The sequence below is a fragment of the Balaenoptera musculus genome, chromosome 6, assembly GCF_009873245.2.
Source record: "Balaenoptera musculus isolate JJ_BM4_2016_0621 chromosome 6, mBalMus1.pri.v3, whole genome shotgun sequence".
Classification (NCBI taxonomy): Eukaryota; Metazoa; Chordata; class Mammalia; order Artiodactyla; family Balaenopteridae; genus Balaenoptera; species Balaenoptera musculus.
This window is the reverse complement of record NC_045790.1, coordinates 95,752,988-95,771,775: the sequence shown is the minus strand read 5'-3', so window position 1 is coordinate 95,771,775 and position 18,788 is coordinate 95,752,988. Positions and strand designations below refer to the sequence as shown.

The 18,788-nt window shown below is 40.1% G+C and overlaps 2 protein-coding genes across 8 annotated transcripts in view; one reads left to right on the top strand and one right to left on the bottom strand.

Moving 5' to 3' along the window:
• The window catches only part of SLC31A1 (solute carrier family 31 member 1), a 30,804-nt gene extending 15,635 nt beyond the window's left edge, over nt 1-15,169 (bottom strand). Inside the window, exons 1-3 of one of the 3 annotated variants that reach the window (XM_036855136.1) lie at nt 14,797-14,926; nt 12,161-12,278; nt 10,708-10,752 (exon numbers count right to left, since the gene is read on the bottom strand). The gene's annotated coding sequence lies outside the window, so the exon portion shown is untranslated. Of the gene's footprint in view, nt 1-10,707; nt 10,753-12,160; nt 12,279-14,796; nt 14,956-15,115 lie in introns of those variants that run through there. The other 2 variants (XM_036855137.1, XM_036855135.1) reach the window with 2 other exon arrangements.
• The window catches only part of FKBP15 (FKBP prolyl isomerase family member 15), a 56,232-nt gene continuing 52,562 nt past the window's right edge, over nt 15,119-18,788 (top strand). For all 5 annotated transcript variants that reach the window (XM_036855134.1, XM_036855131.1, XM_036855133.1 and 2 more), the window contains exon 1: nt 15,119-15,287. In XM_036855134.1, the coding sequence (XP_036711029.1) occupies nt 15,235-15,287 (53 nt within the window). In that variant the 5' untranslated portion in view covers nt 15,119-15,234. The remainder of the gene's footprint in view (nt 15,288-18,788) is intronic.

Below are 18,788 nucleotides of genomic sequence, written 5' to 3'. Positions count from 1 at the left end.
CAGAAGGAGAAGAGAGAGAGAAAGGACCCGAGAAAATATTTGAAGAGATTATAGTCAAAAACTTCCCTAACATGGGAAAGGAAATAGCCACCCAAGTCCAGGAAGTGCAGAGTCCCAGGCAGGATAAACCCAAGGAGAAACATGCCGAGACACATAGTAATTAAATTGGCAAAAATTAAAGACAAAGAAAAATTATTGAAAGCAGCAAGGGAAAAACGACAAATAACATACAAGGGAACTCCCATAAGGTTAACAGCTGATTTCTCAGCAGAAACTGTGCAAGCCAGAAGGGAGTGGTACAATATATTTAAAGTGATGAAAGGGAAGAACCTACAACCAAGAATACTCTACCCAGCAGGGATGTCATTGAGGTTCAACAGAGAAATCAAAAGCTTTACAGACAAGCAAAAGCTAAGAGAATTCAGCACCACCAAACCAGCTCTACAACAAATGCTAAAGGAACTTCTCTAAGTGGGAAACACAAGAGAAGGAAAGGACCTACAAAAACAAACCCATAACAATTAAGAAAATGGTAATAGGAACATACATATCAATAATTACCTTACACGTGAATGGATTAAATGCTCCAACCAAAAGACACAGGCTTGCTGAATGGATACAAAAACAAGACCTATATATATGCTGTCTACAAGAGACCCACTTCAGACCTAGGGACACATACAGACTGAAAGTGAGGGGATGGAAAAAGATATTCCATGCAAATGGAAATCAAAAGAAAGCTGGAGCAGCAATACTCATATCAGATAAAATAGACTTTAAAATAAAGAATGTTACAAGAGACAAGGAAGGACACTGCATGATGATCAAGGGATCAATCCAAGAAGAAGATATAACAATTATAAATGCACCCAACACAGGAGCACCTCAATACATAAGGCAACTGCTAACAGCTATGAAAGAGGAAATCGACAGTAACACAATAATAGTGGGGGACTTTAACACCTCACTTACACCAATGGACAGATCATCCAAAATGAAAATTAATAAGGAAACACAAGCTTTAAATGACACTATAGACCAGATAGATTTAATTGATATTTATAGGACATTCCATCCAAAAACAGCAGATTACACTTTCTTCTCAAGTGCACACGGAACATTCTCCAGGATAGATCACATCTTGGGTCACAAATCAAGCCTCAGTAAATTTAAGAAAATTGAAATCATATCAAGCATCTTTTCTGACCACAAGCTATGAGATTAGAAATCAATTACAGGGAAAAAAAAATAAAAAACACAAACACATCCCTTGGGATGTTTCCCTTACAGAAATATAAGGAAACAAACACTCTCTTTCCAGCCAAGCCAAGTACAGGAGATGGTTCATAGGAGCCTGCATTTTGCTAGTTTTTGGTGATGGTGTTGATAATAGAACCAGTACTCCCACCTAAACTAGTGTCCAGATACCATTTGCATGTATTTCTCAAGCTGTAATTTGCATTTTAGGTTGTACTCCCAGAAACTAATCTCTCTGCAAAGAGACACATAAGTATCTTCACCTCCAACTTCTCATACTGATACACTTATTTTATGTTCACTACATGACATTTATGTCTCTGTTACAGATTTACTTTCCAGCCTTATCCCAATCTCACCCTCTTCACATTCAAATATTCCACTGAAATTGATTTACTCAATTTTCCTGAATAAATTTAGTACTTTGACACTTGTATGCCTTTTTGGCCATGTCATTCTCTGTAGTACCCCCCCCCCCCTATTTTCTGAATATGAGCAAATCCTATCATTATTTATTCAACATTTACAGTGCACTTAAAATGTGTCAGAAGTAGGATAAAGTTAAAATACGGCCCCTGCTTTTGAGTTTACAATCTAGTTCATTCTTTAAGGCTGAGTTAAAATGCCACCTCTCCTATGAGGTTTTCCTTGAATTCTTGACAGAAGAAATCTCTCCCTCTTTTCTGAATTTTTCTAGCAATCTTCTCTTATGGAAAATTTGACTTACAGTTCTTAAAATACGAGATAAAAAACACCATATATACACAGCAAGTTCTTAGAGGGCAAGTAACTAATTTATACCTCCTTACTGCACCTGGAAGAACACTGGACAAATATTCACTCACTCAAAATGTATTTAATTCTTACAAAACCCATGTAGGTTTCATATCTACTTACAAGGAGCCAGCTGCAGAAGACAAGATTCTTGCCTTTGCGGAACCTACTCTAGAGGAGGAATCCTCATTAAATATGGAAACAAATAAATATGTATACGTATATATAATTAGAAATTGTGATAAGTAATATGAAGGAAGTAAACATGGTACTGTGATAGGAGAATAACAGTAAAAGAACTAATTTAGATGGAGGGGGTTAGGTGGAGAGAGAAGAGAGAAGCCGTCTCTAAGGAGGTAACATTTAGACAGACTGATAAATTACTGGAGTTGGGTAGAAGGGCAGAGAATAGCACCCTTGAGGCAAGAAAAGAATCAAAGTCATTCAAGGTCAGTATGAATAGAACACATTGAGTGAGAAGAGAGGCCAATGAGGTTGAAGAAAGAGGCAGAAGGGGTATACTGAAGAAGGCCTTATAGGTCATTAAAAGGAGACTATATTTTATTCCAAGGGCAACTGGAAGCTATTTAGGCGTAATAAGCAGGGGAGTGATGTGACCAGATTTATATTTTAACAGAATACTTTGCTGTGTAGAATAACTGGCCTTTATTTGTTCTTCCCTAATAATATTTCCTGCTCAAGTTTTCTGTGAGGCATTCACAGATGGAAAAAAAAAATCCTTACAGAGCCATGGGCCATAATCCATTAATTTGCCAGAATCCAGAAAGACATCTGTTAAAACTTTAGAAGGATTAGAAGAACCTTCTAATTTCTGGGTTATTTAATGGTTTGAGGGGCAAAACTGAAGGATATTCTACAAGGACCGTCCTGGGTTATAAGAGCTTCTAAAGTCACACATCACCTTTTGTAGGAGAGAGTTAAGCTTACTGAATATTGTTAAGAGCATGAGTTTGGAGTCAGATAAGATCCAGATCCTGGCTCTGCTAATTTCTCTCTGAGTATCTTGGTGACATTTCCTATAAAAGTCCCATGAGTCTTTAGGTTGGCAGTAGGTACTATGCATAGAGGCTGCTAAAGGGGCCATATCCAGATTTCAATACCATTTGGGTAAATTACTCAAATTTGGTAGTTGCTCAGTAAGTTAAAAAATATGATGAAGGTAGACTAAGCTCCCTGTGGGACATGGACAGCAGACTGTAAGACACACAGCAAGTGTTTAGTAGATTTTTATTGGATTATACAATCTGTACTATACATGGAAACCTTTAACAATGATATATGACAAACCCCACTTTTCACTCACACCTCCACGAAACATTAGCAATAAATCCAGAATTTATGTGACTGCAGTTTTTAATGCTAAGGGCAGTGGAGAATATACTAGACTAAGTCCAAGATCTGGATTCTGGTTCATCCAACTCTGTCACTTTGTATTCTTTTGGATAAAACACCAATGTCAGTTTCTCAATTTTAGCCTTATTGACATTTGGGGCTGAATAACTCTTTGCTGTATGAGCTGTCCTGTGCACTGTAGGATGTTTAACAGTAAGTATCCCTAGCCATTACTCACTGAATGACAGTAGCACTGTCCCATGTGTGACAATCCAAAATGTCTCCAGACTTTGCCAAACATCCCCTGGGGGGCAGAATCACCCTACTTCTTTGCGAGCCACTAATGATCTCTGAGTTTTAGCCTCTCATCCTAAACTCAGGGGAATGAGATAACATCTGTCCTGTTCTCCTTTAGGGTTATTGTATGATTCAAATAAGATAATGAATGGGAAGAAATACTGAGAGAGAAAAAAAGACCATATAACATACATAAAAGCATTATTATTACTCTGTGAGTTGTTATTATTATGTTCTATGAGTGCTCAAAAACAAGGCTGAAGAAAACTACTCACATCTTGTTTATGGAATGCATTGTAAGGCCTACGTTAGGCTATGTGCAATCTAATACACCTTTTACGTTTGTATTCAATAAATATTTGTTGACTGAATGATTTTAAGTCTGGGCCCAATAGTAACTTCATTTTCTTTTCTGGCATGTTCTCAGGTTTTTCTGCTGAGCTACCACAATGTAGTATGTTTCTAGACCTAACTCCACATGAAGGACAGGCCTGGATTAAACAAGAACGGCTACTTATTTTACAGCTGGAAAATTGAGGTACACGAGGTTAACTGACTAGCCAAGGTCACGTGTCAGTCAGTCTCGAGGCAGTCTGCAATTAGAATCCAGATTCTGACCTCAAGTCCGGTGACCTATTACTTGTATCGTTGTACTTCTACCCAACTATTTGCGTCCCTGTCTCTTAACACAAAGGTAGCTATTTTACTTTATGGGGGCAATTCTGAAAAATTGAGATAAGGAAACAGAGTTATAGTTTTTAGGGAGCTTAGAAAGAAATGTAGACCTATTTCTATTGGGAGGCACAAGTGAATATTCCCTACATTTGGGGTAAACAAAGATCAAGTTATCCAAGGGCCTTGTCAAGTCTATAAACCCCATTAAGTTGTCCAGGAGGAGCTAAATCTAGTTATCTACCTCCAGAGTAGTTGTGTCTTGCAACACTTTACACCATGCTATGGCCTACAGTTTGTGTTAAAACTATTACCTGCAGTATTCTTGGCTGCTCTGCCTCTGTAGCTCTAAGTGAGAATGGACTTCCAAATAGCCTGAGCTCCAGGCCACATTTCAGCATTCCATTAAAATTCACAAAAGCCCCAAATGCCATTCTACTATATATTTTCAGTGTCAGAAACAGAACTTTTAAAGAATAACTCATAAAAATGTCACCGTTAAAAAAAAGTCACCATTTATTCTACTCCTTTAAAATACCAGAACACCTTTAATTATTATGCCTCTGTGTGAACTTTCAAATGGTGAATGTCACAAAGAGTCATCACTCTCAACCATTGATTCAATAGTCTTCTGAGTAATTCTCAGGCAACGTATGGGTTGTAGCCTACCTTAACCTTTATAATTATTACAACTTGAAAGAAAGTAAGACCCGGGTTCTAGCCCAGGTGTTTCCATTACATTAAGCAATTTAATCTTTATGGTCACAATTTCCTTAGTGAAGAAATAGAATAACTCATCTTTAGGGCCTATTTCAATTAGAAAAGTTTAGGTGTGTATAATATCGTTTCAAAGAAGAACAAATGCATACTTGTCTTTTCTAGGAACATTCTGAATATTAGATGATATGCTTTAGACATTCCAACATTTCAGTGGCTTTAACTTAACAGACTGTTCATATCACTTTCTAATATTTTCCAATTCACCAATCTTATACAATCATCTCTTCTGAGAAATACCTAAAGCAGAAATACTAAGAGCAACAGCCCTCCTGGTTCTTGGAGTCAGACTGCTGACTGTCATAATGCAATGCCATTTTTGGAGCTCAGAACAAGTTACTAAAACTTTGTGGGGATAATACATACACATAAACCTGGGTTAATAAAGTCTTACAATTTTTTTGAACATCAAATGTAAAAATACATATGAAAGCGACTGGCACATTAATAACATACATAGTAAATAATAAATGTTAATTGCTTCCCTCCTAACTCAAGGGTTTCTCAAAGTATGGTCCAAGGACCGCCTGAATCAGAATTATTTGAGATGTTTGGCTAAAACTGAAAATTACGGACCCCACTCCAGACTACTGAATCTCCTCTCAGGGAATGGGGTCTCAGACTCTAGGTATATATCCAGATATATAGACAATTCTTATGCGCTCTAAAATTTGAGAACCAAAGTTCTGAATTACAGAGATGTACAACACAGATATAGTACACAGGCTCTAATGACTGTATGTTTAAGAAGAGGGAGCTAAAAAAAAAAAACAAAAGAAAGAAAGTCAAGATTCAACCAGGAACTAAAATAAAACATTTGTTTATTCTGATATTCCAAAAGGGCACAAAGCTTGCCCAGTCTCACTTAGAATTTACACACACCACCACCTACTAATCAAAGAACTTTCTGGGCTAACACTAAATTTAATAACAAATGGCTCATCTTTGGGATTTGAGAGAGGTTTCTTTCACCCACTGTGTGAATAAAATCTGAGTTCCAGATGAAGGGGAAGTTATATATCTTCTACAGTTCTATTTTTCTAGATTAGTTGTGAAATACAGGAATTGAACTATCAGAAAAACAGACTTTATTGCTGACTAATAAGACAACAGAAAACCTTCTGTGTGAAGAAAATGTTGTATATAGTTCCCAACATGATTAATGAAGTTAAGGTTTGTTCCCAGCTGAGCACTCCAGGGCCCGTCCCTAACCATCAACTCCTGCATTTCTGAGAATGGGAGTTCAGTTAGAGATCCTGAATAGGCCACTAAAAACAAACAAACAAAAAAAAACATGAGGAGGAAGCTGTGGGCAGAAGAGATATTTTCTCTTTCTTTTTTATGGCGGTTTTCCAAGTATGCAAGTTATTCTCTAACTGGTAAAACTGGACCTACTGGTTGTGGGCCCTTGGGCAAATTACTTAATATCTTTGGGCCTCAGCTCTAAAATCAGGTAATAAAAGTAGCCTCCCTCACAGGATTGTTACGAAGAGTTCACTGAGGCAACAGCATAGTGGTTAAGAGGGTAAGTTAGTCTCCTCTAAGATAGGGATGACAGTAGCACCTACCTCGTGACAGTGTGCATTTAAACACCAACTTAGCACAGTGCCTAAACACAGTAAGCCCTCGATAAATCATCATGCCCTCGATAAAGTCATTATTGTTACTTCTTAATCTACTGTTCTTTCTAAACTTGGCATAGGTATAATCCCCCAAATCCTTTGATTTGTCCTTCGCCCATTGCTCCATAGCTAACCTTTCTTTCTAACCTTTGCTTTTCTCATTTTAGGAGTTTTCAGAGTGTGCTAGTGAACTCTATCCACTTCACTTCACAGGAAGGAATGTTCTTCACCTATAATGAATCAGGTGGTCAGTAATTTGTTTCAATTTGATTCCAATCTGCATTTATATTCTTTGAAATGTCTCGAAGTTTCAGGCTTCTTTCTCTCTGTTTTCTAATGATAAAGGATACTTTTTTTATGGGTGGTTTCCCCACTGCCAAACAATTCTCCAACACCAGCTGGGTGTCCTACAATTCAACTCAATTCTGACACTATCTTCTCAGAGATAGCATCAGATTACACAGATTTAGGACCCAGTCCTACAAGACTGCTCTTCACTTCAGATGCCAGTTGCAAGCCTGTGCTTGTGATCCGCTGGCTATAAATCAGAGGCTCCCACAATCCCTTCTCCTTGAGTTCTACAGACTTGCTAGAGTGGCTCACAGAACTAAGGAAATCCATTTACCCACTAGATTACTGATTTATTACAAAGTATATTAAAGGAGACAAATCAACAGCCAGATGAAGAGATATATATAGTGAGGTCCTGGACAAAGGAGCTTCTGTCCTTGTAGGTTGGGGCCGGCATGGTGGCACGTGGAAGCATTCTGGTTCCCCAAACCAGAAGCTCTCGGAACCCTGTCCTTTTGGGTTTTTATGGAGTCTTCATTACATGGGCATGATTGATTCAATTTGGCCACTGTTGATTAAACTCAATCTCCAGCCCCTCCCTTCTCCCAGGAAGTCAGGGGCTGAAAGTTCCAACCCTCTAGTCACTTTGGTTGGCTTCACAGGCAACTAGCCCCCATCCTCAGAGAAGTCACCTTATTAACAAAAGACACCTTTATAGCTCTAGTCACTTAGGAAATTCCAAGGGTGTTAGCTCTGAGCCAGAAATGGGATGAAAACCAAATATATATTCATTATAAATCACAATATCATACTTTTTCTTATTTTTGTATTTCTAAAGTCATTTCATTAGGATTTTGAGAAGGAAACGAGATATGCTCAAAGCGCCATCTTGCAATGAAAATATATACATTATAAGATGTGCTGTGGACTACTTTGCAGCCATAAACAAGAATGAGGAAGCTCTTTGTATACTGATAATGATCTCCAGGGTAGCTTATGAGATGAAAAAATAAGGGGCACTATATGCTATCATTTGTAAAAAGTTTTGAAAGGGAAAAAAGTATATATATATTATTTGTAAACACCCATACTACCTCTGGGCGTGGGGGAATAAGAAGGTAGTAACATTGTGATCCCTAGGAAGGCAACTGGTCAGATGTGGGTTGGATTAGAAGCAACATTTTTCACTACATATCCTTGTGTACTTTTTGAATTGTGAACCATGTGAATATATTTCCTACTAAAAAATTAAATTATCAAGTCCAACTCCTTTATTTTACAGATGGGGAAACTGAGGCCTAAGTCATTGAATAATGATGCTAATATACTCTTTAGTCAACTGAACCTATAACATCTGCTTCTCGTACGTTGCTTCTGTAACACTAGGCTAGCTACTTTCCCCAACACTCCCATTTCTCCAGATAGTTTGTAGGGAAGCAGCTAAGTAGGAGGGGTTTCTGAGCTTTACATATCCTGTTTTAGTGGCAAATAATATAGAAGCTCCTGTTTCTCTTGCCCACTCTCACCTTTCTGTACAAAGAAGATCAAATGTACAACTACATTCTTCACAAAGGCCTTTGGAAAAGCTTTTATTTGCCTGGTCCGAATAGGACAACTCAAATTTGATATGTCAAACAAACAAACTGAAAAGGTCTTTTAGTTATGCAATGATAGAAGGGCCTAAGTCCATTGGGGAGTGGATCTCCCAGTTACTATACTCTACTTCTCTGATACCTTTTGTTGTTGGCTAAGCCACATCCTTGAATAAAGCAATCCCGAGATGCACCCTTTCATAACCCTCTTACTGGATCCTTTTGTAGTCTTGACACATTTCCACCATGCTAACCATGAATGCTTAAGTATGATTTATGTAAAGATCTGAGTGTTTTATAAAAAGTGTGATAAGAGTAGAGACAGCCCTGGACTAGGCATCAGAGACTCTGAACTATAGACATAAGTTTGCCATACATTAGCTATGTGACATTAAGCAAATCGCCTGAACTCAACATGTACTAGTTCATTTATTACAAAATGGATATAAAAATATCCACCCTGCCAATCTTACAGGTTGTGAGGATCAAATAAAATATGTCAAAATACTTCCTAATTCTAAGGTACAGTAAATATGAGATATTATTAATGGTAGCTTGCTTTCTCATTAGAGGACAAAATTAATCTCTGAAATGAGACGTCCAAGTCACACATAGGGCTCATTTTCATGTCACTTAAAACACAAAGACTCTTATAGCCTGATTTAAAGAACACTAGCTAGTCAGATATGTATAGGTTGGCAAAGCATTGTTTTAAATGCCTCTTTGTTATAATCAAAGGCAGACAAAGGTCCCCCTTGCTAAACCTTCCATTTAGTTATATTACACGGGATTTCAATTGTCTAGATCACAGTGTTGTTGGTTTGCCTGTGGAGAATGCTGGGAATTAATTTGGTGTGAGGCAGAAACTAGAAAACATTTTACCTTTTCCTTTTTTACTCCTCCCTCCCTCTGAGAGAAGAGTTGTTCAAAACCTCAGATAGAGGCTGCATGGCATAGTAGAAAAGTACTGGGCTAGGAATCAGGAGACCTGGGTTCTATATCTGGCTCTAGGGGCTTATTATCTGTGTGACCTGGGGAACTACGTCTCTTCATTCATTCATTCATTCGTTTGTTTGTTCATTCATTCAAATTTATTGTGTACCTACTGAGTGAAGGTACTATGATGAAACCCTATCCTCAAGAAGCGCAGTCTGATGGAGAAGGGATATATACAAATAATTAAAATACAGTATGAGATATACTAAGATATAGGTTATGCACAGGGTTGTATGGGAACTGATAAAAAGCCATTAGAAAAGGTAGGAGAGAGGCATGGGTGCCTGCGGGTACAGTTAGCAGCATTCCTCTTCTTTCATTTCATAAACTGAACGAATACATTCTAGATGCTCTAAACTGCTTCAAAATTATACAAACACTGTATAGTTCTATAATAACTCGACTACCTATTTAGGGAAAGACTCAAACTGGCTAAAAAAAGGTCCCACTAACGTTTTACTGGTTGCTAGAGTTTTGCTCTTTATGTGTTCTCCCCAAATCATTTCTCTTATTTACTTTTGTAATGCAGGTTTCTCATTATGCTGTATTGCACAATGTCCTCAGCCTACAAAAGCAGGTTGTATACAAAAGCCTAGGGCCTTTGTGCAAAGGAAAAGAGGTAGGGTGGACCCTTCTCAACCCTTTCCTTCTCTGCAGGGCTTTGTATTCCTAAGGATGGGCCCCCCCCCTGCTTGGGGATGTTACCTAAATCATGAAATGATATTACTCAAAGCAATGGAACTTCAAAAGCATTTCCTTCCCAGTGCCTACTCTAAGATTTCTTTTGGCATAAACTGTTCACTTGAATGGATTAAGAATCAGACCCTTGCTGACTTCTCATACTTAGTCACAAACTACAGAAAACTTTTGATTTTTTTAATGGCTTTTTTATGCTAAAAGCTGCATGTGGGAGTGCAGGCATCAATCAGCAACCTGCCCTCTCTCTTCCCTCCCTTTTCCCCAACCATGCCTGGCTTGCCAACTTTAAATGGCAGAGTTATCTGGGTGCTGCCTGGTTATTGACTTATCTGACATCTTCCACTAGTTGAAGTCATCTTGTTGCTGTAAACACTTACTTTTTCAGTGATAACTATGTCATCTTTTTCTCTTTTGTGGCATGTCTGGTGAGGAAGGCAAAAAGAAGAATCAATAGCAGAGGCAAACTGGAACAAGGAGAGGAACAGACTTAAGAATCAGAGACTCTTAAGAGTATGGTATAAATTGTTACCTTTAGAGAAGTCATTTAATTTTATTTACATTCAGTCTAGAACATTTATTTTTCTCAGTTCAAAACTGAGATTATAATCAAAAGGAAAACTGGATTGAGGTCACTTAAAATAAAAAATTCCATTTCCTACTGGGCTAAGTACAAACTTGTTAGCTTGGCCTTCAAGGTATTTGACAAATATGGCCCTGGTCTCCTTTTCAACTTTAATCCACTATTTCCCTATGTATACTGTTTAAGACAACAGTAAACTATTAGCAAACTATTGCACAGAACTCTCTTAACCAATTTAACTGATCACACATCAGCTAGGCTATTCTCCAGTATCATGGGAGCAACACTTCTGCTCTCCCTCTCAGTGAAATTATGTGCTTATTGAGGGTGTCAGTTGTGTTTATTCACAAAACAATTTATGCCAATTGTGTTTATTATTCTAAATATATAATTTAATAAAGTATTATATAAAGCAATGAAGTATAAATGTGAAGAGGAAAACAACAGCAGCAGCTAATATTAACTGAGTACTTACTACCTGCCAGGCACTGTTCTAAGTGTTTTACGTGAATTAACTCACATAATCTTCATAAGAGCCCTGGGAACTAGATACTATTATTGTCCCTATTTCACAAAGGAGGAGACTGAACAACATGCCCAAGGCCTATACAACTCAAAAGTGGCAAAACAATTTGGCTCCAGAGATTTAACTACTATGCTATACAAGTTGAAAGCTTAGGAAAGACTAGATAAAGATACACATAACTATACTCCACTCCACCCTGTATGTGAAAGTAGCCACAGATAATACATAAACAAGTGAGCAAGGCTGTGTTCCAATAAAACTTTATTTACAGAAACAGGCAGCAGGCTAGGACAAGATTTAGCCCTCACACTGTAGTTTGCAGATCCCTGAGACCCACACTCCAAGAAAAGGCTTATGTCAAAAGAATGGCAAAAAGATGTTTAAGTTTTAAGTTAAAATAAAATGTTTAAGATCTACGGGTAATTAATATCTGTATGATTCCCTGCTTTCACTTACTTTTTTTCAGTTAACTTTTCCCTTCAACCTGGAAAGCCTTACTTCCTTACTTCCACTTGGAATCCCACTCATCTTCAAAGCCCACTATCTAACCCACACCTTCCTCCAAACTATGTAGATTTGATCTCTTCTTCCTTCGATATCCTACAATCATTAATTTCTACTTATGAGACTTACTTTGCTATATCTTCTATTATGGCTATTTGTATACTTCAATTATCGCCATTATTCAACTATAAGCACTTTGAGGACAGGAACATTGACTTACTCATTTTCTCATCCCAGGCAACACCCAGCACAGCGTGTATACATAGCAGGTTTTCAGGTGATGTTTCTTGAATTGTGTTCTGACGTTCTTCTGTTTCAGTGGCTGAACAAAAAGAACACTATACCCCCCCCCCAAACCTACGTTCAATTCACATCCTTAACACCACACCTAAGATCTAACTTGGTTATAATTTTAAACTATTAATTTTAAAATGCATCCACCAGAACAGATTAATATAGGTGTACCTGTATATAAAAATTGTCATCTAAATTGTAGAAAAATTGCTGATAATTCAAGGAATTGTTAAAATTGATGCTTTCTGGTTAATCTTCAGGGGGTCAATACATTTTATAAACACATCTAAAAGCTGTATACTTAAGCAAAACAAACAAAAATGCTTTATTTAAACTTGAGACAGGGTTGTGCCTATTTACCTCCCAGCAGTACTATTTGATAGATAACTGGGAGTGTTTAGGGAGCCTGGCCCAAGCTCAGAGCGAGTTAGAAGGGCTGGGACAGGAATTCAGGTTTCCTGATTCCTAGTCCAGTATTCTACTTCAGGAAGACAGTGGCTTTTTAGGTACACTCAATCCTGCAGTTCAAAGCCTGGAAGTCTAAGGAAGCCTCACCACTATCTTCCCCTTCCTCATACTGCCAATCAGAACCAGCAGCTGTGTCCCACAGTGGCGATCTGGGCACCCATATTTGTGGTGTTTCCATCACCAAAAAGGCTGATCCAGATTTTAGGATTCCAGCCTATCTAGAAAGGCGACTTAAACACCCTGGATAAAAACACCCCCAACTCAAGAATGCAAAATAAGTGCTCAGTGATTCCCTTTAGCATTTTCCCCCCGTTAGCATTTTTAAAAAGCACTATTCAGATGTTGTGGTGCTGGAATGACAATGACCAGTACTGGGGAGAGGGGTAAGAAAGAGCTGTTACTTATGTAGCTTATTCTTTTTTTTTTTTTTCCTGAGAGTTGCCAAGCTCACATTTAACAGAGAGCTACCACAAAGGGTTCCAGTTCCAGCGCTTAGATTCCAGTTGCATCATTGCTTTAACACTGTCAGCCTTCACTGCTTTAACCATCTTAATCTGTAAAATAAACACAGGAAGCAGACAACAGCCCTATCCTTCAGTTTAACAGAGGAACACTCTGCTAACAAAAATTAGACCTACATATAATATTTTTAGCTATCCTATTTCTCTTTCCTCTCCCCTAGAGCTTTAAACAATAGGAAAATCATCTTCAACTGACACAAGAGACTAAGCAACACAGACAGTTCACAGCTAGTACAGCATTTTTATCTTTCTGGAAGCTACCTATAAAAGGCAAGAGCCATTGCTGGGCTCTCTGGGTCACATGGAAAAAAATATCCTAAGGGAATAAATTAAGGAATAAGGAAACAAGGATGAATTCCACTACTTGGTCTAACAAAGAATTAATGAGGACCCATTACGGGCAAGAAGGCATAGTGCTCTGTGACACAGGAGACACCAAGATTAATAAAACTGTCATCGTCCTTGAGGAGCTTACAATTTAGTAGAAGCACACAAACTATAATAAGAAGCAGAACAAGGCAAGTGCCAAGAGGTATAAAATCTCTGAGAAGGAGCTACCAACCACTTCACTTTGATTTCATGCTAACAGATTAAAACATTCAGGTAAGGGACACCTGTTGTACTAATCTGATTGAGAGGAGAAGCCCAGAGTGAAAGCACTCCTGAGATCTACGGAAACAGAAGCTACAGTGGGACATGATCTGCTTATCCACACCTCCGCTAAGCCAGGCCTACCCCGAGATTGTTCCAAGAATGACCACAGGTTAACCAAAGAAATGCATATATAAGATACAGAGAGGGTGGAAACCGGAGGCAGAGAAGTCGACAGCAATTGATGTTGTCTTAGGTCTGTGCCAAGAAGACTAAGCAAAACCCAGGCCAAGGCTGGTGCTGAGGGGTTTTCAGCTTCTGAAGTTTCCTCCTTTCCATCACCCACCCCCAGAACATTCCAGCTCTCCTGATCACCTGCATAGGTGGACTCTAGGGAGGGGACTCTCTCCAGATGTATGCCACAGTGGAGCAATAACCACTCTGTGAGAGAATACAGTACTTAAGGACTGGTAAGGTTCTTGTTGACCCGGCAGCCTGCTAATTCCCGAATCAAGAGACTAGGGATCCAGCCCCAGGCTGCCCTTTACTCTGTGTGACCTCGGACTAGTCATCCAAGTGCTTAGTTCCTCTCTTTCTCTACCTGTAAAGTCTGGGATTATGAGAAGACCGGGATTGAATTCGATGACCTCTGAGGTCTTAAAGCTTCTTGACCAGTCGGCACACGGTAACACTGGACAAATAACCCGTTGAATAAATAGCGAGGGCGGCCACAGGGGACAAGCGGCAGAGGGAATCAGGCTGGTTTTACAGACGGGGAAACTGAGGCACGGAATACCTTGCCCCAAGGTTACTCCGGTTATGTCACTATGGGGGCCGGGCCGAAAGCTCAGGTCTCCAGACCTCCAGTCCCGGGCCCTTTTTCCTTTCGCCGAGCTGAGAAGAGTGGCGCGGAGGTCCTCGTCTCGGAGGGGAAAGAACTGTGTTCGTGCCAGGGTTGCGAGAGGGGCGGGAGAGGCCTTACCTTCCCAGATCGAGTCCCGCCACCGGCGCCTCCCTCTCAGAACCTTATTCTGTCACACCCCCAGGACTCTTCAGAAGCCCCCTCCACTTCTGACCCTCTCGACGTGTCCAAGACCGCCACCGAAGCGCCGATTCCCGCCCCTACCCCGCCCCCTGCCTCTCTGGCCAATCGCCGCGCAGGGCTTCGGAGCGCCTGTGCGTCTCACCGCCTCTGAGGGCCGGAGAAGCCTTTCGTCACGCGGCGTGCCTCCCCCTCCAGGTCCTCTCATTTGCCTTTGCTCCACCTTCTCCAGAACCTAGTCTCCTCCTGGCCGAGTCACAGTGCGAGAGTTCGTCCTGCCGGAAAACAGCACGGCGCGGCGGCGTTTTACGACGTCGGCGGTGAAAGGCTCTGGAAACCCTCCGACTTCCTTCCAGAAGCGGGGCGAAAGGTGGCGCGATGTTCGGTGCGGGCGACGAAGACGACACCGACTTCCTCTCGCCTAGCGGCGGGTGAGTGACACACGCGTGGGGCAGAGGGCGTGGCTGAGAGATCCTGGCCATTCGGTTGGAGGGGCCGCTCTCTTATCAGACCTCTTCCCAACTTCCGGGTCCAGAGCCTTGCCACATTCCGGTGCTCCACAGGTCTCAGAATCCAGGCAGAGCTCGAAGCTGTGCTGCGTCTGTCCACCTGGATTCTGGACCTGGCATCTCCCCTGACGCGCGGTAGGACCCTGGGGTTCGACTTTTGTTTTCGGGGTCACAGTTTCTCCTTCTGTGAAATGGGGGTGATTATTGATGAAAATACCTGTCTCAGTTTTTATGAGTCAGCTGGTGCCTATATGAGACTTTCTCTTCTCCGTGGACAAGGCGGTGACACTTCAGAATTGGCGCTGGTGCGTCAGCTTCAGCATCCTTCAAGGCCTAGCTCGGATGTCACTTTTTTGGTGCTTTCCTTTCTCCCACGGCCCCAGGCAGAATAAATTGCTTTCTCTTACTTATTCCCACAACTAGGTGTGTTTACCTTTATCTTTGTACACAGAACCTACTAGATTTTGAGCCCTGACAAGACAAGAACTGTTTACGTCGTTCATAGTGTTCTGCGCTCGGCATGGTTCCTGGCACATAGTGAGTGCTCAGGAGGTGCCTACTGAGTGAATAATGACTGTGAAATTGCACTGTAAAGCTTAAAACCAGTGTAAGAAACTGCAGTTGCTGTCCCCTGTCCCCAGTCACTATATAAACTAGCCTGGGGTACAGGTCTTCAAGAGGCAGGGCTTTCTCTCTTCCACTAATCAATTTAGCCTTTTCCCTTGTGTTGTGTCGGTAAACAGCTTGACTCCCTTCAAACTTGTGAGCTGCCAAGTTCTGATCCTTGCAGAGTCTTTCTTTGAACATCTGTTTAACCAATTTAAGAATGTACTGAAGAATGATGAATACACCAATATATACTCCTCATTCTACTAAATACTTAGAGGTTACAAAAATGATTAAGCTGCTCTCTCTGGTCTCAGGTTGCTTCTAGTCCTGGTGGAGAGTCCAGTACGTGATTGACCTAAAACGACACTGGCTCTCTTTTGGTCTTAAATAGGATCTTTTGACTTACACTGTGATCAGCTCTACATTAGCCATCCTGAGTCCTTTTTTCACTCTCACTGCCCTGTTCCACCCCTACCCTCACTTTGGATGCCCTCCATCCACTTAGTTCCCCCTTGAGTTCTTTCAGTTGCTCAGTTATTTTAGAGTTAAGCAGTGCTTTGATTCCTTTTTTCCCTACTCCACCCAAAACATTCACTATTTCCACACATCCAGCCTGTTGCTGTTGACTATGTAGTCAGCCATTTGAATTAATGTTTTTTTCAGGCAAACCTGTTTTGTAAATGGCTGTGCCTTTTGAAAGTTTACAAAATATACTTTATTTATTTTTAATAAATTTATTTATTTATTTATTTTTGGCTGTGTTGGGTCTTCGTTGGTGCGCGCGGGCTTTCTGTAGTTGCGGCGAGCAGGGGCTACTCTTGTTGCGGAGCGCGGCCTTTCTCAGTAGTTGTGGTTCGCGGGCTCTAGAGCTCAGGCTCAGTAGTTGTGGCACAAGGGCTTAGTTGCTCCGTGGCATGTAAGATCTTCCCGGACCAGGGCTCAAACCCGTGTCCCTTTCATTGGGAGGCGGATTCTTAACCACTGCGCCATCAGGGAAGCCCACAAGATATACTTTAAATTCACATTCTTCACTAGGTGAAAGTCTTTGAGGGAAGTCTGTAAATGAATGTTAGGGCTCCCAACCTTATTTTTAATTTAATTTTTATTTTATATTGGAGTATAGTTGATTTACAATGTTGTGTTAGTTTCAGGTGTACAGCAAAGTGTTTCAATTATATATATATATATATCTCCATTCTTTTTCAGATTCTTTTTCCATATAGGTTATTAAAGAATCTTGAGTAGAGTTTAGGGCTTCCAGCTTTGATGCAACAAGCAGTACACTGCTGACTGAAAATTCCTGGGTGGATAACCACAGTCATGTGCTCTTCCAGGTTCCTGGCCTGAGATAAGTTCTTGGTGGCTCAGCTATGCTGATTTCCTTTGCAGGCTCCTCAACGACCTGAGAAACTAGTTCTAGGCAGGAGACTGTACTCCTAAACACAGACAACAGCTAATTGAATGATAAAAGGCTTAGTAAACAAAGTTATACGGGTAACTTATTTTTGTTCCCAGTAATAACCAGAAAAACTAAATCAAGTTTAAGATTGAGAATACAGAGAGTTTCACCAACATTCCCTGATTCAGCTATTCCTTTGTCAGTTTTCTCTAAGGAAGTAAAACATATGACTGTGAGTACTGTGGCTGCTTCTCAGTTCCTCTTGTACAACTGTAATTTACTGTAAATATTACTTGATTATTATTTTTTAAGTATCTTGACTTAAATGTGTGACTTACTTGATTCCACTTAAGATAGTCAAGCCTAATAGAAGTGAGAGTATTAGTGCCTAGGATGGCTGTCTAGATGATTGATAATCTGTGTTCCAAATTTCCAGGCCTCTTGGTCCATGGTTAACCTAGCAATAGTAAAGTGGTTATCAGGAGGTTTGTGGGGGGTTTTTTTGTTTTTTGTTTTTGGTCTTAGCCCTTTCTTTCCGTTGAGACTTTGAAATGAAGAAATATGTGAATGCCTACTAAGTGTATGGTACTTGGCTTCAGCTAATACAGATAGGAATAAGGAACAGTTCCTGCCCCTAAGAAGCTTCCAGTTTAGTAGTAGAATAAAACAATCCAATAATGATAATCAAAAAGCATTCTTAAGGGGCCAGTAATGTATATACTTGTGTTGTAGATTATATAAAAGTTATATCTAGGCAGGGACTTCCCTGGTGGTCCAGTGGTTAAGACTCCCTGCTTCCAGTGCAGGGGGCATGGGTTCGATCCCTGGTTGGGGAACTAAGATCCCACATGCCACGCGGCGCTGCAAAAAAAAAAAAAAAAAAGTTATATTTAGGCAAATCTGATTAGCATAATGATGATAAATCACCAGTGAAGAGGTAGAAAAAAGAAATCTGGAACTGATCATCAGAAAGCATTTTCAAGTTCTGTAAAAGATACAGAAAAGCCTAGATTCTGATGTTGATTCTGCCCCCCAGTTAGGAGTGTGACTTTATGGACAAGTCACTTACCATCCTTGACTCTCCATTCCCCAGTCTATTAAATAATGGGGTTGCTCTAGGTGATCTTTGAGACTTTTCCCAATCCTGTAGTTTGTATTTATGCTAATATCAGCTTATAGTTGGAGGTCAGTTTGTGCACTGATCAAGCATGGCTTCTTCCTTCTAGAGGTATCTGAGTTGAATCAACATTTTAAGGTAATAGGATGTGTACACATGTGTATAAAACATATTGTGTACTTACTCTGTGCAAGGTACTGTACTAAGTACTATATATACAGTATTGTATTAATTTCTTTCTACTACTCTCTGAGGCAGTTTTTACTAATATTATACTCATTTTACAAATGGGAAATTA